The 24594-nt window shown below is 52.3% G+C and overlaps 1 protein-coding gene across 1 annotated transcript in view; it reads right to left on the reverse strand.

Annotated features, from left to right (window-relative positions):
* TOGARAM2 (TOG array regulator of axonemal microtubules 2) overlaps positions 1–18845 on the reverse strand; it is a 46635-nt gene extending 27790 nt beyond the window's left edge. The window contains exons 1-8 of the mRNA XM_019638643.1: positions 18647–18845; positions 14530–14671; positions 12387–12506; positions 9650–9931; positions 9335–9546; positions 8385–8575; positions 4529–4575; positions 1510–1676 (exon numbers count right to left, since the gene is read on the reverse strand). Coding sequence (XP_019494188.1) covers positions 1510–1676; positions 4529–4575; positions 8385–8575; positions 9335–9546; positions 9650–9931; positions 12387–12506; positions 14530–14557 — 1047 coding nt within the window. The 5' untranslated portion in view covers positions 14558–14671; positions 18647–18845. The remainder of the gene's footprint in view (positions 1–1509; positions 1677–4528; positions 4576–8384; positions 8576–9334; positions 9547–9649; positions 9932–12386; positions 12507–14529; positions 14672–18646) is intronic.
* Positions 18846–24594: the final 5749 nt, after the last annotated feature.

Raw genomic sequence — 24594 nt, forward strand, 5'->3', positions numbered from 1 at the left:
GTGTGTGTGTGTGTGTGTGTGTGTGTGTGTGTGTGTGTATAATTTAACTGCTACTTGAGGTTGAGGGAAGGTCTGAGCTGGAGAGGGACATTGAGGGTCCTCGGCATATAGATGGTACTTAAAGCCATGGACTGGATCAGGTCACAGGAGTCAGTATAAATGGACAAGAGGCCACAGGTCTGAGCTCTGGGGGCCTCCAGCATGCAGAGATCAGAAGGATGAGGAGGAGCCAGCAAAGAAGGACTAGGAAGGGGCTGTCCTTGATGTAGCAGAGCCAAGAAAGAACCATCCCGTAGCCTCCATCCCCAGGTGGGGAACTCAAGGAGGATAAGCCACAAAAGCTGCTCATGGGCCAAGTTAGAACAGGACTGAGACATGCTACACCTGGAAGGTGGCGGTCATCAGTGACCTTGACGTAGGCAGTCTCAGTGGGGTGGTGGGGACGAAAGCCTGGCTGCAGTGGACTCAGGAGAGAATGGTTCTGGTTTTTCAGAGAATTGTTCTGGCTTTGTTTTCTTAAGATGAAAGAAATAACAGAGCTAAGATGCTGATAGGGATGGTCCGGTTTCGAGGAGAACACCATTGATGGCGAGAAGGAACATGTGTTGAAGGTGGGACGTTAGATGGACTGAGCTAGAACAATAGGAGATGGTGGTGAGCAAACAGTACGCTTGAACCTGAGATGCCGGTGGGGATGAAGTTACTTGGCGGGGCCAAGGTCTGCAGTATGACCAAGGGAGTGAGTGGCTAAGGTGAGGTGGAGGCTGGGATCATTTCATAGCACTAAATTATCCTTCCTTAGTTTCATGGTCTGTCACATTCACTGGAGTGGGAGGACGGTGGGCCTGGACCTTATTATCGTCATCACTGGATGCCTGTCCTAACATAGCACATGCTCATAGCAGGCCTTCAAGATGTTTATAGCACGTTTACTTCTCCGTTTCAACGAAGGAGCATGAGTCCCCCTAACAGTGACTCTCCCAGCTTTGCTCAATGCATCCAGACCAAGGAAGAGAATCATCGGGGCCAAGGTCACCTCAGAAGTGCAAGCTGTTTGCCAGCCTGTCAAGCCGAGCCTTTGGCTGATCTGCCTCTGAGTCAGCTGCCTCCTGGTTGCTATCTTGGGTGTTGGCTCAAGTTACTCGGCTGGGTTCACCTAAGCCCCCCTGTTCTCTCCCCCACATCCTGCTTCCTTCCGGACCACGTGTGACCTCCTTCTGCCCTCCCATCCTCCCTCATCTCTGCCCTCAGCTCCCATTGCACCCTTCCCGGCACCTAGTCCCCCTCACCCTCTTCCTTCCCCTTCCCTCTGTGATTCGTCTTCTTTTCTTCAGCCTTCTCCCCAAGGCCCTCTACGGGTTCTAGCCTTAAGTACTAGGGGAGCTGCGTCAGGCTTCTTCCTTGCTTTCCTCAAGCTGGACCCACACTTGTGTATTCCAAAAACAGGCTTGTGTTCAGCCAGCGGTCCACTCTGACCCTGACTTCGTCCTCCCCTCGCTGTCCAGGTACCTTGGTGCTGCTCTCCTGCTGGTCCTCTGCTTTTCGCAATGGTGGCGTTTCTTTGGCCTGGCCCAAGGAGAAGCCTGTCAGCGTAGGAGCAGACTGAGATGCAGGCAGGGCAGGCTTCTCAGGGGCAGCAGACCTGTCTCTGGAGGGTGGGGCCAAAGGTTTGGGTTCTGAGGAGTCAAGAACAAGAATGGAGCTGAGGACACGCAGCACCCTGAAGCAGCAGCTGTCCCTTTGGGCTGCCCTGAAGCTCTGTGACCCTGAGGTTGGTGTAATGTTTTTCTGCCTAAGCCTTCTACCCTCAATTCCTTTGCCCAACACTTCCTAGATGGAGAAAGACACAAGTGAAATTTACCCTACAAAGATGCACTGATAGGCATTGAAGGGGCTTCCCAAGGACCAGTGTCCTCCTTTCTTTCATCCATCCATCCATCCATCCATCCATCCATCCATCCATCCATCCATCCATCCAACAATTACTGCACATCTTATTCTAATACAGGGAAGGGGAGCGGAGGAACCTGAGCAATAAAGCGGGTCAGGTCTGTTATCTAAGAGGTTTAAGATATTCCTTCAGAATATACATCTATCTTACCCAGGAGGTATGTACATCAGGAAACAAAAAACAAATAAAATGAGCGCACTGACCGTTTTTACCACCGTGCACCTGTCTGAGACTATGACACAGCATGAAGGGATTAGAGAACTAACTCATGCTAATCTATTCCTGTCCTTTTACAGACTGGAAAGCTGAGACCCAATGACCCTCAGAGGCTCTTGTGATTGATAAAATATAAACTCATTTCCAAATTACATCAAATCCATAGTATTTCTTTGTCATTCTATATTTTCCCAATCAAATGATTTTAAAAGTCCATTTGTGATTATGGAAGCAGAGTAGGGGTATGTTCATTAGTTTTCTAATTAAAGAAATATGAGCCAGGTTATCCTGGAGTTTGGAGCATACCATCCTTGGATGGACCTAAAAATCAGGGGTCCACTGGGGTGGGGGCCACCAACTGGGGCTGCCTGGGGCTGGAAAGCATGTCTGAGTCTGGGCCCCGGCAGTGCTCCCAGGTCACTCTGGTCCTCAGCCCGGCTCACACCTTCTGTGCAGGACCCCTCTGCTTGGTGCCAGGAGCACCCAAAACCCTGGAGAAGGTTCAAGAGCCAAGAGGCAGGAAGGCCTGGAGAAGCTTCCATCTGTCCAGAAGTAAGAGGTGGGGCAGAGGGCACAGATGTCCAAGTGCCAGCCGACCAGGGCAAGGACTGCAGGACTGCCACAAGGTTTGGGGAAGCCCTCAGCCTCAGACAAGATCCCATGAGCCCCCTATGTACCTGGTGCATTACACATAGTAAGCAATGCAACCCCAGCTGACAGCTGGAGGGTCAGGGAGCCCTTTAAGGGCTTTGCTATTTTTTTTTTAAGATTTTTATTGGGGAATTGGGGGGATGGGAACAGTGCTGGGGAATTGGGGAAGGGGAACCGACAAGTTGCTGTCGTTTTGTTCTTCAGTCTAGTTGTGGAGGACGTTGCTTCACTGGCCCAAGTTGGCACCATCATTGCACTCTTCCCGGGCAAGGCAGATCAGTCGCCGGCTTCTGGACAACCACTCACAGCGGCTGCTGGCCACTCACACTGGCTGCTGGCTACATATGGTAGCCCATGGCAACCCACTGCCACAGGGGCTGCAGCCTACGCCGTCGCAGGCAACTCATGGCAGCCCAGCTCTAGGTTGAGCAGTTGTTCAGCATCTTAGCTGTAGAGGGCAGTGTCACTGGCCCTCGTATGTGGGATCCGAACCAGGGCCCTCTGGCATCCCAAGCCAGTTCTTAACCATCGCGCCACTCGGCCGGCCCAGGGCTTTGCTATTTTGTATCCCCCTCCTCACCTACACCTCCAAGACACGCTAGAAAACCTTGTTGGAGCAGCCTGCCCCTGTCCCCAGGCTCCTGGGAACCTGGTTCTCAAGCATCAACTAGTCAGGCAGATGGAGTGGTTGCGGACTGGGATGTCCTGCCTCACACCCCCAAGCCAGCATTCTCAGGGGTAGCTATTAAGGGACACTCAGGGTACCAGCGTGCGTCTCAGCAGGCTGCCTGAGCTCACCCCGCAGTAGCCCAGCCTGGGACGTGAGGGAGATGCAGTTGCCACAGAGGTTTCTGTGCCAGGCCTGCCTCTCAGGCCCAGCTGCACATCCTGATCCCAGGGCCTCTTGGGCAACAGCCTGCCCCTCGCCAACTCACCCACCTGCTGAGCTGATTACAGAGTGACCTGCCAGGAAGCTGGACTAGGAGTCCACCTCTCTTGCTGGTCAGCACAGCAGCTGCCTCCAACCCCCACAGCTTGCAGCGAGGCTCAAGGTGCTCCGCCAAGGTCCCCTCACATACCCTGTCCAGGGCTCAGCTTCCAGTCACCCCACCAGCCTCTGCAGTTATGTCTTCAGGCTGGAGAGCCCCTCCCCGCTCTTCAAAAGCCCCCTGCCTGGCCCCCGGCCTCACTTCCAGCCCTGTCGCCTGAATCCCCTGACATTGAAACCTTCCGGGACTGGCTGACTTAGGGAATTGTGGGATGTGATTTAACTTCTCTCTCTGGTGAGGAATACTCTCCTCTACTTGCTTAAAATAGTGCAGAAGCAGCCGCACTAGTTTGGACAGCGTCAGCTTCGGAGCCATGAGGACCTGAGTGCAGATGTGATGGGGCTGGCTGCCTTCCACACTCCGAGACCAGGAGAAGGTCCAGCTCACTGAGCCTCAGTCATCCCTTCGTCAGTCAAATGGGGACAGCGCCTTTTCTCTCAGCTCGGTCATCGTGAAGCGACATGCACTGGTGCCCATCAACACGGCACAAGCACAGGCCACTAGCGTGGCACAACAGGTGACATCAGCTTCCCTGTTGTAAAATGAAGGGCTTGGGTCTGCAAGCTCTGAGGTCTCCTGTGGCCCTAATTCTGATCCCATGACCCAGACCAGGAACCCAAGGGTTGAATGACAAGTGAGGGTGCATATAGAGAGTACATACCGAGAGATTTAGGGGTCTTCTCCTGAGGCCCACTCTCCCGAACCAATCTTAAAAGAATGGGGGAGAGAAAAGCACCATGAGAGATGGCAAGGGAGGCGTACTGCTGCGAGGAGCCCAGGGTAGGTCACTTGAGGATGGGGTAATGGCCGAGGTGGGGGACACTGCAGAGGGTGCTGTGGGCAGCCCTGTAAAGAGGCTCTTGGCCAGGGGTTCAAAGCTGCAGGAAATGCAGCTCCTTCTGCAAATTCAAGGGCAGGCTGAGTGTCCAGACGCAGCTCTGAGCCCCATTTTCTGGCTGCACAGCTCCTCAATTCTCCACATGGAAAGTGTTGTCTTAAAGGAAGCCCTGTCCCCTGCTGTAACCGGCAGCAGATAAATGGCAAATGTCCCAGCTCAGAGCAGACTGAGCTCAAGTCCTCCAAGCTGCCCCAGCCCGGAAGAGCTCCAGGACCCCTAAATCCCTCCTCCTCTTGTTAGTAATCCCCACTCTCCTGCCCAACCCCTGACCCCAGGGTCTAGAGTGATTGACCCTCTTTGCTTCTGATGGGAAATTCCCACTCTTTGTCCTAGAGCTTCAGACCTTAACTACCCATGGGAAGGGAAGATGGGCATTCTTGCTTTGGTGTTTCTTTTTTTTTTTTTTAGTTTTGTTTTTAAATTTTTTTTTCCTTTTTTTTGGTTTTAATTGTTATTTATAAAATAGGCAAGCACCCTTTTTTTATAAAAAAAAAAAGCACTCATTGAGCAGATATTTCTTAAGGGCCTACTATGTGCCAAGCACTGTCCTAGATGCTGGAAGTAGAGCATCAATAGCACAGACGACAATCCCTGCCCTCAAGGAGCTTACACTCCCATGAAGACCAGTTATATATTATCCAACCAACACGGATTTTCGCTTCTCAATGGGGAAATGCATAGACATCAGAAGCCACTGGGGGCTAACAGAGTAAGAAACCACAACAAAAGGAATGAGACACAGCATCCTGTGCTCTGGCCTCAGGGGATTTACTCAGCAGAAGGACTCAGGCCGGGGTGGACAGAGCACAGGCAGCAGGAGAGCCCACTGCAGTGCCTGCCCAGATCCAGGGGACCCCTTTCCAAGGGGACTGTGGAGGTCGGGGGACCCCGCAGCTCCCTAAATGCCTCAGTCTCTCCTCCTTCTCATCTCTCCCTCTTCTCTATCTGGGAAACTCTTCCACAGCCTTCAAAGCTCAGCTCAGCCCTCACTCCACCAGGAAGTCTTCCCGGCCTTGAGGTCATTTTCCACTGGGCTCCCCAGAATGACAGGCAGGCTTCTATCTTAGCACTTACCTTACTGGACCCTGATTCAATGGTATTTTTGTAAATCTCTCTCATGAGTGCCTAGAACACACACTGTCTGGATTGGCTTTGTTTCTGCAGCACCTGGCACATAGTAGGTGCTTAATAGCTTTTAAGTGAGTAAATAAATGGATGGATGGATGGATGGATGGAGTAGTAGTGAAGGCTCTTTCCTATGCATTTGCTAGACAGTCTCACAAAGTCAATGAAGAGAAATCTGTGTCACAACAAGGTAGTCAATAAGCAGATATTTATTATGTGACTACCCATGTCAGGTACCAAGGTTGGCACCACAGGAGCCACAGAGGTTTCAAGATATGGCCCCTGGCCTGTAGTGTTCCAAGTTAAAGAATAGAATGAGGTTTAAATAAAAGTTGAACCAATCAGTGAAAGGGGGTCGCCAGGCAGTCCATGGGCTGGATGCCTGTGGGCAGCACAGAAAAGGCACTTCAGTCCCTGCCACCCCGAGGAGGGCTGGGAAGACCTTAGAGTGAGGGCAGACTTGGAGCTGGGGCTTGAAGAACAGTAGGGGACTGAAGGGGTTGCAAGGGTGAAAGGCTGATGTTGGAGATGCAGGGATGCAGGAGGGGAGGTGTCCCACAGCTTGGCACATGCACAGGGGGTCTGGAGCAGTGGGGAGATACCTACAGAGCAGCACAGGAAGAAGAGTGTGGAGTGGGGAGCTGGGGCACCTTGAAGGTCAGACCAAGGAGACTCATCTTTAAGCCGCTGGCACCAAGAAGTCAATAAAGGTGAAGTCCACGGGAGAGGCGTATGGGTGGGGGGATGGGGTAGGGAAAATGAAACATTAGAATGTGGGGCCAAGGGCAACAAGGAGACAGGGTAAGAGCTATAGGGGAGACCAAGAGGAAGCCGGTAAGTGCAAACTGAGAGGAAAGGCAGGGTCAAGAGAGGGGTGGGACCTTTTGTCTTTTTCTTGTTTTTTTGAAGAAAGACCTGATGGGATGCACCGATCTGTTAGGAAAAGGAGGCAATAGGAGAAAGAGGCAAAGACGATGCCGAAATCGGTAGATCAAAGAGAATGCCTGCCCTGTGGTAGAAATCAGGAGGTCGTGGGAAGGGGGCAGCTTGGGGAAACATGAGGTGCTCCGTGGTGTTGCCAGGATGGTGGCACATCGCCCCTCCCTCTGCCACTGGAGCTGCACCAGCAATGAGGACCCTGGGGATGCCCAACAGGATGGTGGAAGCATGAAGCTTGAGGCTGGGGAGAGCTCAGGGCAGAACAGGGCATGTGGAAGTCACCCATCCCCACGTGACCTTAGAAGCCACCCGCATAAACGAGATCCCAGGGGAGGACAAAAATATGGAAGCAAAGGTCCCTGGAACAAATTTCAGGAATGGCCACATGTAAGAGATGGATGAAAGAGGGCACACAGGAAACTGCCTGGAAGGTCGAGAAGCAGGTATAAAGTCAGGAAGGGAAGGAAGGAGAAGAGTTCAAGGGCATCAACAGCTCAAACAGTGCAGAGAAGTTAAGAGCAGAGAGATGGGAAGAAAGGCCGCTGGTCTGGGATCAGATAGTCATTCTAGCCACCTCTCAGAGAACGCCTCTCAGAGGGGCGGGAGAGGCAGGCGTCTGAGCAGGAGAGCAGGGAGTGTCTGATGGTGAGGAGGTAGAGGTCGGTGGAGCAGGCCACTGAGAATTGAGCAGAGTTCAAATCCAGGAGCAGGTCTGCGGACGGTTCCCACTCTCTGACAGGGTTGGGGAAAGATGTAGACATGGGTACACACTGGGGGAAGGCAGCATGGGAGACAGAGTGAAGAGCTTGTGAGAAATGGAAGAATTCACTGCATCAGGCCCCAATGAAATGAGAGCGAAATAAGTCATGGCAGGAAACCGACGGAAACCAGTGCTGGGTGACCAGGCCTACAGGCCGTGAGCTAGCATGTTCTCGCTCTCGCTCTCTCTCTCTCTCTCTCTCTCACACACACACACACACACACACACACACACACACACACGCTGCTCAGACATCAGTCTGGACTGACCACAGAGATGTGGTTACCATCGGCAGAGTGCCTTCTGTCCCACTTACACTCTATAAACCGATTCATTACAACACAGCGACCCTCTATCCCACTGGTCCCCAGCCTTTTTTTAGATATGAAGACCCTTTTAAAGTTTTATGGACTACCCCTCCCACCTCACACATGCATGGTAAATGCTTTTATTTTTAGTATCCATTAAGAGAATATATAGTAACAAAGAGCTATCATGAATTCAATAGAGCTTTAAAAGTATTTGTATTTTATTCATCACTGCAACAACCACACACCAGGAAACTGGTAGATGATAGAGGCTGAGGCCTTGAGGGGAGTCAAGGATCAGAGCAGGGCCACAATACTGCAGCCTCCCTAGGTCTGTGGCTCATAGGTGGGGGACACTGCGCTTCACACGCCCGGTCCCCCAGAGCTCTGCCCTGGCGCTGAGGTGCAGCCATGGGGACGTCAAGTGGATCTTGGGGGGATAGAAGGAGAGAGGACTGTAAGGTGGTTTTGACTTAGGGATGCTTACCGTGTGGGGGGGGCTCTCAGGCCCGTGAGGACATCCTGGCCTTGGGGCAGGAGGCTGGGAAGGGAGCCAGGTGTGCAGGAGGTGGTTCCAGCTGGCGCCCCGGCCTTTGGGATGGGCGGGATCACAATGCCCCCCAGCGACTTTTGCATCTTCTGGTCACTGCAGTGCAGGTATTGCTGGGAGATCTGTACCTGGGAGCGGAGTTGTGGGGAGGGTTCTGGTCCAGTAAACACTCCCCCTGGATGCTTACCTCCCAGGCCCCTCACCAAGGGTGGTCCCTTCAATCAGAAGTCCCTTGGGCAGCAGTGCTGGGAAGTATTCTCTGGTTTCTCTTCCCAGGGGACCCCCGAAAGCTCATTGTTTCCTCACCACTCCAGGTGACGAGACTGGTAAGGGGTCCGTCCCCTCACCCCTACTCCAACACCTTTTGCTGTTATTATTATTTGTTTCTGTTCTCCTTTCAGAAAAATCCTAGAACATCAGAGCTGGAAGGGATCTTCAAAAACACCTGGTCCAATGGGCTCTTTTTATAGATATGCAAACTGTAGCCCAGAGAGGGGAGTGACTTAGCCAAGGTCACACAGCTAGTGAGGGGCAGCGTGGAAACCAAAGCCCAAATCTCCTGAGTCCTCACCCAGCATTCTTTCTCCCTGTCACACTCCCTTGCCTAAAATGGAGATGGTCAGAAGCATGAGGAATCCTAGAACATTTAGACCAGAGAAGGCTTAGGGACCACCAAGTGAAGGACAGAGGGTCACACAGACTCTGCTTGAGCAGGAGCACAGCGCCTCTGAGATGAAATGAGGGCCCTGAGCCCCTCCCAATGCTGTCCCTGAGGGCAGCACCTGAGACACTGCTGGAGAACCTCAGGGCTCAGGAACAGGGGCTGATAAAGGATGGAAGGAAGGACGGACAGGGAGGCAAGACTCAGGGCAGCTGCGTCTCCTTACCTCATGGGCTCTGGGTCTCCTGTCCTGAGGCCCCCGAATGCTCCCGGGAGGGTCTAGGCTCTTCTCCTTGGCTCCGCTGGCCTCGGGGGTGGTGGGCATGCTCTGGATGGGAGGCATCGGCCTGGACAACCTCAGCAGCCTCTGAGAGGTGGCCTGCGGGATGGCACTCCTCAGGGGAACTCCTTTGGGGCCTCCCCCAGGATCCAGACAGGCTGTATGGGGCGGGAATGGGGAATAAGTTAGTTCCATGAGCTCGGGGAGTGGAAGATAATTCAGAGGCTGGCCTGGGGGTGGGGGGCAGGGCCCAGGGCTCACCTCGGGAAGATGCTGTCAAGCCTCCTGACAGCCTCCTTTTCTTGAGCTTGTCCTTGATCTGGGTGGTTTCCCGGGCCACACTGCTGGCCTCTGACTCCAGCGAGGGGAGGGGCACCAGGGGCTGGGACCCCTGAGACAGGGCCCCGAGGTTCCCGGCATGGCCGTTCCTGGCCTTCCAGCCCTTCAGGGGAGCGTCCAGCTTGAGGTTGCCAGGGTCCCCATGTGCACTCAGGAGCTGCGACGGCTTCTCCTGCAGGATGCTCGGTATTGGCTGAAGAGAGGCTGAGGGAGGCACAGGCAAGAGTGGCTCGGCACACAGAGCCCAGGGTGGCACCAGGCACCAGCAAACGCTTTGGCACTGTCTCCTTGGAACAGGCAGCCACTCGCTGGGTGAATCCCAGTCACTCAATGCTTCAGTCACTCCTTGGGTTGATTCATTCATTCAACAGCATCTAGGAAGCACCTGAGCTGAACAAGACCCACGTCATGAGGTACTCAGTGGGTGAAAGGGGGAATCGCTATGCAGCCCCATCACAGCACAGATGAGAGGGAAGGCCTCTGCCCAGGGACCGCCATCCACCGATCTCCAGCATCCGACCAATTCATTCGTTATTACTGAGCACCTGACATATACCAAACGCAGACGGGGGAGAGATGCTCAGGTGATCTAGAACACGTCTCACTGCCACGCAGACACCAGTTTATCAATTACCCCTTCAACAAACACTCAATAAACACCGAGTATGTGCCAAGCACTGTCCAGACAGTTGGAGATACAGAAACATGTGAGGCACACACTCTTCTTTTTTCAATGGCTCTTTTTTAATATAATAAGTTACCTTTGAATAAATTTTTGAAAATAATTTATGAAATTATCATGAGAGCACATATATAAGCTAGAACAAAACCTTTCTAAGACTTTAAAATCTTCGGAATCTTTTTCTTTCTTAAATATTAAAACACCTTAAAAATATTGTTCCAAAAAATAATTGTGACCTAGTGACTCCCCAGAGGTTTTTTGGGGGGGGATGTTAGGGTGCATTTTATCCTGTCTTTAGCCTCCATCCAACATATCCCTGGTGATGGTTTGTTTAATAATAAAACACTGTAGAATTGCATCTAAATTACATTTCACTGGCATGAGACATAGTCTTTATTACCAAAGGGCTTTCAATCTATTCAAGAAATAAGATACAAGGTGTGATAGAAAAATACAGTGAATGTTTAAATTTTAAAAAGTAATATAAGACACATTGCCATTAATCCCCCTTAAAATACCCGCCCCTCACTTCAAACACACTCATCCCATTGTTCTTGCCACTTTCTGAAGCAGTTCTGGAAGTCCTTTTTCATGAGTGTCTTTACTTCATCCTCCATCATGACAACACTCCGTATCACACATCGCTTCTGGTATACAGCAATTTCTGTCAAATAAAAACATTATGGTGTGTCCTCATCAACCTTATTCACTGGAGCTGGCACCATGCGACTTCTGGTTCTTCCCCAAAGTCAAAATGACCATGAAAGGAAAACGTTTTGAATTGATTCAGTACACGAAGGCAGCCATGACAGCGCAGCTAAAGACATTCATGAAAGAGGACTTCCAGAACTGCTTCAGAAAATGGTAAGAACTAGGGATAAGTGTGTTCGAAGTGAGGGGGAGTACTTTGAGGGGGATTAATGATAATATATATTTTACTGTAATGATTTCCTTTTAATTTAAACATTCGCCGTATTTTTTATCATGCCGCGTATGTTCCTACATGGGTTCATCACAAGGTAAGATGTGAGACGTGCCATAGAGATATCAACAAGATGCTTAGTATGAGTAGAGGAGGAGGAAGACGGTCTGGAAAACCTTCAGGATGTAAAATGTTTGAACTGGGCTCTGAAGGAGCCTGGACCATGGCCGGCGGGAGGAAAGGAGGCGTAAAAACAGACCAGCTTTCAGAATCTCTGTCACACTCATAGCTCTTCTTGGAGTGCCTTGACGTAAGCTGTCAGACCCTGATGGCTAGACCACAGATACTGGACTAGGGCTGGCACCAGAACCAAGGAGAGCCGAACTTGGTGCCAGACACAGGCCTGAAAGGGGCCTGGCCTGAAAAAGGACAAGTAGCCAGATCAGGTTCTCCATCCAAACCCTTGGGGCTCTATGGAGAAAATCGCCTGCAGCTGGAAGCTAAAGCCAAAGTCACAGAGCAGAAAGTGGCAGAGAAGCTGAGAGGGGTCCTGAAAATCACCACTCTGGCCGCTATTGTGACATAGGTACGACTTCCTCACCACTGGCCTGGAGGCTGAACGCCCGCCCAGGCCCCTAAGCGAGGGACAGCAGACCCTGTCTCCCTGGGACTCTTGGGGGCGTCCCCTGGATTCCTAGGGGAGCCAGGTGCATGCTGAGATCCCCACTTCCCTGTCCTGAGGGTCCCCCACTGCACACCTCTATCTCCTGAGGCACAGAATTGAAAGCACCCACTTAAAACCAAAGGGCATTTTCAGCAGGGACCACAGTAAAAATCATACCTGCTGGTAGCTTGAGGCCACTGCCAGGCATCTAAACACTCATCTCCTCCTGCCAGGACAAGGCCCAAGCTCTGCTCTGGGGTCACGGGCACTGACTGGGCAGCTGCCTGGTGGAATCCCCCATTCTCTGCCCAAAGTTCCCAGAGAGGCTCTCCAGGGCACTAGAAAGCCATTTGGTGTGACTGAGTCACCAGGCCTGGTCCTCCAATCTCACCTTCTCCATCAGCCTGCAGGCTGGAGTCGCTGCTTCCACCTGGGAGGGCCTGGGGCCCAGCACTGGTCTGAGGGGTGCTCCCACAGCACACGGCCACTGGCTCCTTGGCTGGGGACAGAACTGCAGGGAGAGTGGCATCTTAGATTCTCTTAGAGACAAGAACTAAGAAACAGACTGCCCTAAGCACTCTGCCCCTTGGGGGTCTCTGTGGCCCACTGCCCCCAAACCAGAGCCTGGGCCTCAAGATGGGGGCCTGCCACCCCAAGCACAGCCAGCCAGGGAACCGTGGTCCCCCCCAAAGCCCATGATCCTGCTCTTCCCAGCCCTCTCAGCCTCACACTCTGCCTGCCTTCTCACTCCTCGCTTTGCTCCAACCTGCCACCTCCCACTACATCTTCTCAGCCTCCCTCAGCCATGGGTTCCCCTCCCCCACCACCCCAGCCCCCACCTCTGTCCACTGCATGTCTCACACCAGCTGCTGTCACCGGACCATTCCCCACTGCCATGCCTTTCATTGCCACCTTCATGCGGTAACCCCCTAACCTGTGGCTTAGATCCTGACCCCTCCCCCTAGTGTCAGAGCAGAGCGCCCCATTACCTGCTCAGCTCCCCTCTCCTGGGAGTCCTGGAGCGCCTCATCAGTGGACCTACACTGATCCTTCACCTTTCCTCCTAAACTCCCCAGCTCCGCAAATGGCACCACTGACCCCTGCTGCAAATGTTTAGCAAGTGCTTCTGTGTCAGGGACTCTGCCCCTCACAGTCCCTGGTGAAACAGTCATAGACAAGGCTGACTCAGTCCTCAATGGGACCTGAAGTCTGCTTGGGGGACAATGAGTAGCCAGCAATAACAGTGTGGAGGCTGTAAACCCCAGCGGGGGTGGGGCCAGGCAGGGCTTCCCAGAAGAGGCCCCTGAGCTGAGAGTCAGAAAAAGAGAAGACTCAGCTAAGCATCCGCTCCTTTAAGAAGTCTTGCCTCTTCTCTGTGACCCCGCAGCACCCCAGGCACTCCTCCATCTTACCATCTCCTCTCCTTGCCTCTCCCCGTCATACCCTGTAGCATCCAGGGGCAGGGAGCAGTGCTAGTCATCGTTGTAGTGCCTGAACTCAGTAGGCATTTAAATGTTTGCAAGCTGAACCGATGGGCCTGCACCTTGGCAGCTCACGCCCACCTAGGCACACCTCGGGACTATCCGTGGGGCCCTAACCCATCACCACCTGGTGGAAACCCAGCACACCCACCCTGAAGGTGGAAGGTCCCTAGACCAAAAGTCAGGAGTCTGGGTTCCTGTCCTGTTTCTGTCACCTGTGTGACCTCAAGGAAATAAGTTAGCTTCTCTGAGTCTCAGTTCTCACATCAGTAAAACAAAAAGAGTTGGACAGGATCAAGGGTTCATACGCTCACATCTTCATTCTATTTCTAGATTTCAAGGTTTTTCTTAAGCCTGCAGCACCTCCCAACTCCCTGCAATAATCTAATGTCAGGCAGGATCTGACATTAAATTATGCAGTTGTTTTCACATTAATATAGCAAAGCTCCAGGGTGCTGTGCATAATGAGCTGTCCCCTGAACCCTGACCCACCCTGGCATTCCGGGTTCTCTGCACTCCTCCCAAGCAGTTGCCTGGCCTCTGCTCCAGCCCCTCCAGGGAACAGCAGCTCCCCACTTCCCTAGCACGCATCCCATCTGGGGTGGGACCCATCAACCCTCTCACTGTCCAAAGGAAGCTACCGACTCCCAGAGGCAGCGCCAGGCCTGACACCCCATCTCCTGACACTGAGCCAGCCGCACAGTGCCCACTCTCCTGCCTCATCTGCTGAGGAGAAAGAGACACACAGCCCGCCCTGAGGTCCTGGGCCCAGGTCCTCTGCACATCTTCATTCTCCCCCACAGAACAGGGCAGCCCCTCAGCCAGCCCACCAGCTCAGAGAGTGGGGGCAAAGCTCAGGCCAAGTCTCTAGAACACTCTGAGCCCCGCCCCAGGCCAGGGAACCCCCAGACAGCGAGTGAACAGGGAGGGCCAGCGTCAGCCCACAGAGATCTGGGCCAGGATCAAGGCCCCACCTGCCTGGCTACATCTCCCAGGTAGAGCCCCGGACCAGGGAAGAGCCTGCCACCATGGCCTCTTCTTGGTGTTCCTTACCTGGGGGGACAGCGTCACGGGTGCCCATGCCCTGGGTGGAGAAGGTGCCTGGGAGGATGTCCAGAGGCAACAGCGACTTCCTGAGCTGTGAGTGCCGTCCTAGGGGGTCCGACGGCCCCAACTTAGAAACATCCAGGGACCTCTGATGGGAGGGGCAGAGAGAAGTCAGTACACACAAATGACAAATACTTTTTAAACACTTCCCAGAAAGCCTGTCAGGAGCTAAATAAAGCATCCTGTAGTGAAGAAACCTGCCACTGGACCGAAGGACACTTCTTTTCTGACATTTGGACTCTCTCGGACACTTTAAAGTTTCCAAGTGCCAAGGCCACGTGCCTGTAGGCAGAGTTCATTACAAAGAATGTCAATGAAACCCATGAATGTGACTTCACTGGTGGCTTTGACTTGGACAACTTAGGATCCGAGGGGTGGTGCAATTTATCAAGGGCGAGTTTGACACTGTTTCTCCATCGGTTTCTATTTTCTTCACAAACCCGTTACTCTCCTGGCTGCCCTGGAAGCTCATGACAAATGTCGAGCTTTGTGACCCCAATCATCACTCGGGTATCTGGTGGCGTCTTCCAGGAACGAGTTCTCTAGTTTTCTTTTAGGAAGCCCCTGTGTCTATCTGCCTGACGCTCTTGGCCCCCATTCTCACCTCACTGACCAAGCCAGACCCCTGACCCTCTCAGTCATTTCATTGTCCTGTGGCTGACTACTTGACCGCTCCAAGCCTTCTTCAAGCCTCCCTTAAACCTCTGGCGACAGCCACCAGCTATTCCCCTCGACCTAACCTCATTCTCTTTCCACGTGACAGTGGTCTCGCCACAGACTGTGACTTCACACAACTTGATAAATTCTTTGCTGAGATAATGGTGACCCACTTTTACCCTGACAGATGGGGAGAGGGACGGCCAAACCCAATCAGTGATTAAATCAGATGAAAAGGCCACAGCTACAACAAAAACGCCACCAATTTCTACGCAAGAGTAGCTCCCTTGAGATATCATCTGGGGACAGGGCGGGATGCAGTGCCAACTCCCTTTAGCTGAGCAAGAAATCCCAACTCAGGAACTGAGAGAACCTGCCTTCCTTCTGGAAACCAGCCCGCCCCGTCCCCGCCAAGGCCCCAGAAGGCAGAGCAGCTCCTAGCAACACTTCTGGCCAAACAGAGGTTCCACTATAGCCTTTGCCTGGTCTCACGGCTTCAACCTCAAGCCACTCAGTTCTCTGAGGAGAGTTTTCCTCACGACCAGGGGAAAAGGCAACAACGCCCCGTCTGCTGACTCTGGGGACAAGGATTTGGCCACGTGGTAGTGACAAGCAGCCAGGAATGTCCATGAGATGGAGCACTTCTCCTGAGCAAGGTGGCAGGAGATTCTACTCCACAGGAGCCAACGCCCCACTCCTCGTCCCAGTGAGCTGGAAAGGAGACAAGAGAGAGCAAGGCAAAGCCCATCAGGAGTGCCCAGGAGGTGACAGACCTTCCACGGCTGAATTAAAACAAAAAAGCTGGGGACAGTGACAGCTGAAGGCCTCACAACCTCCTGCTACCCATAACTAACCCAAGTATAGACTTTCTATGCAAATTATAGATAGACAAGTGATATTTAGCTACAGCTCTTATTCTCAACCTCGGCTACAACTCAGAATCACCTGGGACTGATTAAAATGGCAGATTCTAAGTCCCCACCTCAGGCCTCTATTGAATTAGTCTTTCAGGGAGCAGGCCACAGGAATCTTTGTTGTTTTGTTTCTTTTTTTTCCTTAATTCCTGAAGAATTTTGATGTTCAAACAGGATTGAGAACCACTGGGCCATCTAGATCCCAGCCCTATTTCTCACCTTTGACTGTCAAAGTGGCTACTGCTGCCTCAGTTTCCCCAAAGTGATCACTCTCCAGAAGTCTAAAGAGAAGATTCTGAGCTGCCTGAGAGTACAGCTAGCAAAAGTTTCAATGGTCACCTCTACTGCAAAGGGACTTCTGAACAAGACTGTCCCTTGCCCACCAGAAACTTCTCTGCAGGCAGAATGGCCACTGGCCAAGACAGCCTACATTACTCCATGCCCTGAGGAACACCAGCAGTGTGGAAAGCAACCTGGATCTGCTCCATAGCCTTCTAAGTCATCCAGGCAGGCCTGGCCCTTTTAGACCTGACCCTGCCTATGTCTACACCTCTGACCTCTCAGGCCCTCAGTGTCTCCAGTGCAGGATGTCCTAAGCACCAGCCCAAAGACAACCAACCATGTCTCACATGAGAGCAATAGATGGCACCTCCCGAGGAAAATCAATTAGGCCCAGGACCTGGCAGGAACTCAAAAACTCATGTCCAGACTATAAACACTAGAATCAGAAATTCCAGCCCAAAAGTAGACAAAGTTTTGGGGTTTAGTATGGACAACACTTAGCACCTAGCCCACAAGGCACAATTCACTGAGCCCCCGTTTGCAGCTGGCACTCTTCTGGGCACTAAGGAGTGACTGTCCCCTATTGGAATAGCCAAGCTCTGACCTAAAGGGCTAACAGCCAGTGGGTTCTGGGGACCAGGGCTCCANATTAAAATGGAAAGCCTTGACAAATCTTCCTTCCTAGGGCTATACCTAATGCAGCTCATGTGAACACAAACCACATCCTTGGTGTGAACCTGTGTTGCACAGACAGGTAAATCAATGAACCTTTCCCTAACAAATAAGAGATGCTACCCTAGGAAAAAGGCAAGCAGGTAAGGACAGGCTTGACTGTTTTAGACTAGAGACTGTGGGCAGGCATTGCTCTGGGCTTTGAAGGAAAATGCTCAGTCTGCTCAGGTCTGCTTCCCTTCACCTCACTGTGGGAAGGATATCAGCAATCACAGTCCATCCAGAGGAAAGAGAATGTCATGGTGAAGAGCTCTAGACCACACCATGTAAGCAACTGTGAATACCTGGAGAAAAAATATTCAGAGAGGAACATGAGGGCTCCATTGAGCCACAGAAGGGATAACAAGCCACAAAGGGCTGGACTTGGCCACACAGCTCCAGAGGCCAGGACACTAATTAATGGGTGGACAGGAGGATGAACTTCCTAACACTCTAACAAATGGCTTCCCCAGGAGGCTGTGAGCTCTCCATCCTTAGGGATGTTTGAGAAGACAGATAGCAACCTTCCAGGATGCTTAATAGGGATTCAGGCTCCGCTCATCCAGCCTCCCATTCCCCAACCCCACAAGAACCTTTATAGCTCAGTGATTCTGGAATATGGGGGAAATGGAAGCTACAGTCCCTGCATTTCAGGTGGATTCTATACTACGTTCTATACTACAGCTACGTTCTAGAATTATGCTATTGGCCAGACCTACCCCAAGACTGGTGGCAATCTGCAGTCCAGCCATTACCCAGTTGTGTCTTGTGGGAAAATGTGAATGCGAAAAAAAAAAAAAATCTGGTAAAGAAAGTTTGGTAAGCATGAGTTTAAATATTGCTGAACTACTTTCTTAACTGTACTATGTCTCAGTGGGCATAGTACATGTTCTTAATATATTCTATGGGCACCAATGGGGGTAGAGCATGAAGCAATTTTCACATCTCTATGACCATAGACCCCTTTGTTCATGAAATATTTCTTAGGACCAGAGTTTTAAGGAACACGCGTTGCAAAACAATGCTCTGATCCGTCTCAGAGTTTCCAAGGCAACTAGCTCAGAACTTGAGCCCAACCAAATAATAAATTTATAATTCAATTCAAATCATATTTTACCTCCTGGGACCATCAAGACAAATCAGATCTCAAGAAAGGTGCCCAGATGAGTTAGAACGTGTATCTCCTCCAGCTGGTACCGGAATATCATCACTTCCCTGCAAAAAAGTCACTAGAAGAAGAGGAAGAAAAATCCTTCAGAGAAAAAAGCATCTTAAGAAGATATAAAAACAGCCTCAGGGGTGGGAAGGGAGAGAGAATGGAGAGAATGTGTNACCTCCCCACAGTCACACAGCCTCCGCTTCATGGCATGATGACGCCTCTCACCACGCCCTTTGTCCTGGCTCCGGAGCAGGTCTTGGACACCCCTCCAAGGACTGCAGGCGTCCTGACTCACCCTCTCATTCCCCTCCCTCCACAAACAGCTTGGTGGACACATCACCTCTCACTTCTCCATCCAGAGGCCAAATCCCTGTCACGGGGAGAATTCAGGATCCATGGTCTCTCTGCAGATGCTGCTGCTGGTGGGTCCAAGGAGGCAAGGATGGGGCGGCCCCACGCCTGGCCTGCCCTGGCCCCGGCCCAGCCTTGCAGCCCTGAACTGCAGGCCTCCTGTCTGGGCAAGCGCTGGGGGCGGCCACCAGCCCTACTGCTGGCGTGCTCCTGCTCTCTGCCAGGCTCTCCTTGAATAAACAAGGATGCATAGCAACCAGGGCTCTGAAGGAGCCCACAGCTCCCCGCATGGGAGAGAGAGGGAGCCAGGAGACGGTTCCCCTTGGCCTCGCCCAGGCACTGGGCACTCCCAAGTGGCCAACCTGTCCTGTGGGGACACTAGAGAAAGAGAGAGCTGGGCCCCACTGCCTGGTGACAGAAGCAAGGGAGTGCATGGCCGGCTTGGGACAGAGAGGCCACTGGCAGCTAACCCTTCGTTTTGCTGAAGTTGGCCTCTGGGACCAATTGCGGTTCAGCTCTCAAGCTGCGTCTGGAGGTATCCAGGCCTTGGCAGCAGGCAGAGTGGGTTTGAATCCTGGTCCTGTGTGACCGCTGGCCAGTGCTTAACCTTTCTCAGCCTCAGTTTTCTCATCTATAAAATGAGGATAGCAATAGTACTGAATTGATAGGGTTTCTGTAAGGATTGAATAGGGCATGTAACAGGCCTGTGATTCTGTCTGGCCCATAGCAGGCCCTCCATCACTGTTAGTACCTTTCCCCAAGGATACTTGCATAGCAGGGAGCCTGGGGCCTTCTCCCCAACCAGATTCCACAGCCCCAACTCCTGGAAAAGGTGAACCCCAGCAGTCCATATGTGCTTCTTCATTGAGCCCAGGCCCTTGGACAGAAATCCTAGGCTGGCATCTCCCCTCTCAAATGATAACAGCTCCCACCCTCCACCCTGCCCCCTATTAGCCCTCACCATCCAAGGGGCACAGGGGCCTCACCAATTTTATGCAGACTTGCAAAGAGCCACCTGCCCAAAGACACTAAGAATGTTTTCTAGGCAGATCCCCCATTCTTTACAGAGGAATTAGCGGAGAGCAGGAAGAGTGGGCAGGAGGCTATTCACACATCCAGGAGGCTCGGCCGATTGAGTCACAAGTGCCCAGAGCTTGCTGATTGAACCCACTCCGAGCTTTCCCAGCACTTTCCTGCAGTTCTCTCCTCTTCTATGAGACACCACTGAGGGCAGACCCATGGGGGCCTCTTCTGAGGCCCTGGAGGAGCAGCTTTCATTAACCAAACTCTGGGAGTGGGGCTAGGATGGCAGCCAATGAGCACTGAGAACAAACTCCCAGGGCGGGCAGTGGCCCCAGCCAGAACCCACAGGCTTGCTGGGCTCCATGGGGAGGCTGCTCCCCTCTGCAGCCCCTTGGGAGGCAGCTGGCAAGTTGAATTGAATTCCCAAACTCCCTCCAATAGAGGCCCCGAAAGGAGACGCTTCCTCCAAACCAGGACCAGTGGTAGCAAGGAGCAGGAAGGGGCTCCTTGTGCTTTGCATGGGGTTCCCCCCAGTGAGGACGGTATGAAGAAACCTGAGTTTACAGGTGGGGAAACTGAGGCCCGGCAAGGTAAGCCCCTGCCCAAGTTCCACAGCTTGTAAGTGAGAGTGAGTCGTCAGTGGGAACCCCAGACAGGGCAGGGACAGGATGAGGCCGCTTTGGTGTCCCTTAGCTCCACCTGGGAGAGGGTCTGTTCATCTCCCCCTAAAGCCACTCTCACATCACAGCCTGAAACTCAGAATTTCTCAAATTCAAATCCAACTGTTACTCCCAGCCAGACATTCCTCATTGCTCCCAGCATCCTTGGGGTAATAACCACATTCAGCACCATGGCTTATAAGCCCCTCCAGTCTGGCCCCTGCCCTGACCTTCAGCCATCTCTCTTCCTGCTCCCCTCACTCACACCTTGACCCTGCTGGACGGCAGAGCATTAAGCATTTCCAAAGGGCTGTCTGCACCATACTCTGTGCCAGATGCTGGAAATACAGAGAGAACGTAGTCTGCCCCCAGGAGCTGAGTGACAGAGACCCCAGTAGATACATTCCTGCGCATTCTTACATTACCTGGGATAAGGTAGGTGCATTTTTCACAGGCCTTGAGAGCTCCACCTAGAAGAATCCAGAGGGGAGTGGAACTTCCACACCCACCCATGAACAATGAGGCAAAGCATGGCANCATCATACACTGGCCACCCGCTCCGCAGAGCTAGGAAGAAAGCTTGCTTCTCCAACTCCCACCAAAGCTTCCACAAAACAGTCACCTCAGTACTGCAGTGCCTGGTCAGAGGCAAGGCAGTACATTCCTGAAGACTAAGGGTTCTTGGTGGGGCTGGGTGCCACTGTATCAAATCCTGCCTGAAATTGTGCAGCCGCTGGCCAGGGTTTGGAAGCCTGCTGTCCACCCGAGGTTTTCACCATCAAGGTCTGAGTTGCCCTAGATCGTAGTCCTGGGGCCTTGACCCAAAAGTGGCCTTGTCTGCTGCCCCCAGGAATGCTTTCTGGATGGTTTGGCTGTCCAGGGAGCCCTGTCCAGTAGCAGGAGCTCCAATCTTCAAACTGCAGCCTGTGAACACTTACAGGCACCGAGGACCAGAAGGAACTGGGAAGAAAAAAAAGCATCTTTTCCAGTCAGAGACTCGACAAAGTCGTTTTGGCCGTGCCTAGCATCTAAATGTCTGTCACATTTCAGGAAAGGGCTTTTGACAAAGGTCTCCCTGCAAGAAGGTCGGAAGACTTCAGACTCCTTTCCAATGGCCCCAGGAGAAAGCTGACTCTCTCTTCTTCCAAGAGCTGAAAATTTCCAGAGCCACTCCAGGGCATATGCCAGGTTTCGCCTGGGAAGCTGAAATGGTTTCTGTGGAGGACCATTTTCTTTCCATCCTCATTTTTTTTTTAAGGGAAATCCAAGACCTGGGAAGGGATTCAAGTTGGGCCAAGAACCAGAAATTTTGAAGCAAAGACAAAGCGGAAGTCTTAGATTCCAAACAGCTGTTCTGGAGCTCAGATCTGCAGCTCAAGGATCAACGACAGAGAAATAACATGGGTGCGTGATCGGTGTCAGAAGGAGGCTGGGAGGGTAGCGACAGCGGGGCAGGGAGGGCAGACAGAAAAATGGAGGTTGGGACACTGAGCACAGTGAGGGGGCTGAGAGAGAGGAGACCAGGAAAGGGGACCCCCAAAAGGAAGGGAAGAGCGGAGGACGAAAGGCGAGCCCAGGCACTTGACCTGACAATCAAGGAAATGCAAATCAAAACCAGAATGAGGGCCGGCCGAGTGGCACGACGTTTAAGAACTGGCTTGGGACGCCAGAGGGCCCCGGTTCGGATCCCACATATGAGGGCCAGTGACACTGCCCTCNACTAGCCCAGCCTCTGGACTAGGCACAGGAAAAATATGTGACTTCACCAAGATTTGCCACGAGTCACTGGCAGAGTTCAGACTGGATAGCACAGCCCTTTCTGTACCCCAGGCTGTCTCCCTGAGGGTAAAGGGTCACCACCGACCCCTCTGCTCATCATACACATACCTCACCCCTCCACATAGTTCTCACTCCCCCCACACGAGACAGCCAACTATAGACCTCCAGGGAAAACTCGTGATGTCCTCAGGTGACCTATCAGCCTCTGACCTCCTGAGCTCCAACTATAACAGAAAGTCTGATATCCACTCACTCATTCAACTATATGCTAGGTACTAGAATACAAAGGTGATTCAGACTAAATTCCAGGACCAGTGAACTGTGTGACCACAGGCATGTTACCAAACTTCTCTGAGCCTCAGTTCTTTAACTGCATGCAAAAAATAGAGATAATATCCGTTCCACTTCAATACTGTATTCAATAAAATACAGAAATCACTTCGTACCGAGTCTGGCCCCTACAAGCAATCATAACCCAGTGGCATTAGTATTTTTGCAATGAACAAGGCTCATAGCAGCACAGGTGGAGGACAGGTTTGGGTGGTCAGGGCAGGAGGCTGTGGAAAAAATCCTGGAGAAAGAGGCTAAGAGTGTGATTCGTGACAGAGGTGGTTCAAATGGGGGGGAGGGGCAAGTCTGAGAAATATTTAGGAGGCAAGTCAATAGGATTTGGAGACTGATTCCATAAGGAGAGTTGAGGGGAGTCTAGACTGAGTCTGGGTTCTGGCGGGGGGGCCTGGAGGACAGGGTGGTGAACGCAGGAGGAGGAGTTATTGGAAGAGACGGGCCCTGGTTTGGGCAGGTTGGCCTGTGGCTTCTCCAAGACTCCCAGGTGAAAGCATCCAGAAAGCAGCAGGTCTGAGGCTCGAGAGAGGGAGGTCTGGACTAGAGTCACAGGCCTCGAAATTCATCAGTGAGAAGACCTGGCCACAGAGAGTGCCTGGAGCAACGAGGCGGAGTCAGGGGGGCCAGGGACGCGGTGCCCGGAAAGCCAGGAGAGATGAGAGCGAGCAGAAGTGTCAACTCAGCAAAATGGTCAGGTGGGGTAAGAAGTGGCAAGAGCCCATCGGCTGTGAACATTAGGGAATCTATCACTCAGGTTAGTGAGAGCAATTTCTGTGCATGTGGGGACCTGGCGGTCACTCTGGAAATGCTGGGTGAGAAAGGGAAGAGAAACATGGGGTGGTAGCTGGGGAGGCGTGACGGGTAGATGAAGTTTGTGTTGTTTGCTTGCTTGTTCTCTGTTTTCAAGGATAGGAACTCCTAGAGCATATTCATAGGAGGAGGGAAATAACCAGGGTAAGGGGACGGCTGAAAGTGTGGAAGGAGGTACAGGAGCTGACGGAGCAGGACCCCTGGGCTAACTGGATGGGGAGCGGGGCGCAGGCCCAGGCTGGAGGAGGGCAGCTGACGGGGGTCCAGGGAGAGCAGGCGGGAAGGTGAGAAAGGCCAGGTTGGAAGGTCTTGCTATTGTCCATGAAGCAGGAGGTAAAGCTGCTGAGCGTGAGCACTGGACTCAGGAGAACACACAGTGTAGTCTGGCCCCAGAAGATAACAATTCCACTCCTTTTCTACCCAACCCCAGCCAGATGCCCACCTTTGTTAGCCTGGGCCAGAGCTGATTTCCTCTCGTCTTCTGTAAGGACTTGGCCACTTCTGGAGCTGGGGGTCCCAAGAGCCACCTCCACCCCAAACCGGGAGAGTGATGCCCATCCCACCAGACCCTCTGTGTGGGGTACCCAAGGGCTCCCCCTCAGGCTGCTGGCTCCAGCTGTGACTGGTACATGGACCAGCAGGGAAGCAGTGCACAGGTGAGAATTGCACCCCCACACACACCATAACTGGCCTTTCCTGAGCCCCTTAAGCAGCTTTGGAGATACGCCCACTGGTGGCTGCAGACGCCATCTCCCCTGTCATGGCATTGGATGGCATCAATACTCCTGTAAGCCATCTGCCCTCCAGACAACATGAGGTCAGCTCGCAGGCCCATGGGAATTTAAAGAAATGCAGACAAAGTGCCAAACACAGTGCCTGGCACATAGTAATAACTCAATAACTGTTTGTAGTATGAATAAATGAAGAAATCAAAATTAAAGCAGGTCTTTCCAGACAGTCTTGTTGAGAAGAAACTAAGTGAAGGAAGCTAACATTTCTTAGTTCCTTAGTTCCATGCTGCTATGTGCCAGGCACTGGGCTAGGTGCTGCCAAATATTATGCCATTTACCTCTGGAATAGAGTAACAAGGCAGATCTCATTGCCCTCATTTTATAGATAAGGTTGAGGCTCAGAGAGGTTAAGTAAGTAGATCAAGGCCACAGAGCTGGTCTGCCCTTGGCCGTGATAGAACACAGTATTTCAGAGCGTGCACTTAAGAGTCAACGGACTTGGACTAAATTCTACCATCTGCTGATAGAGCTACCATCTACCACACGGCTAAGCTTCTCTGAGCACAGCACATTACTAAACTTCCCCAAGC

The sequence above is a fragment of the Hipposideros armiger genome, unplaced genomic scaffold, assembly GCF_001890085.2.
Source record: "Hipposideros armiger isolate ML-2016 unplaced genomic scaffold, ASM189008v1 scaffold_0, whole genome shotgun sequence".
Taxonomy (NCBI): domain Eukaryota; kingdom Metazoa; phylum Chordata; class Mammalia; order Chiroptera; family Hipposideridae; genus Hipposideros; species Hipposideros armiger.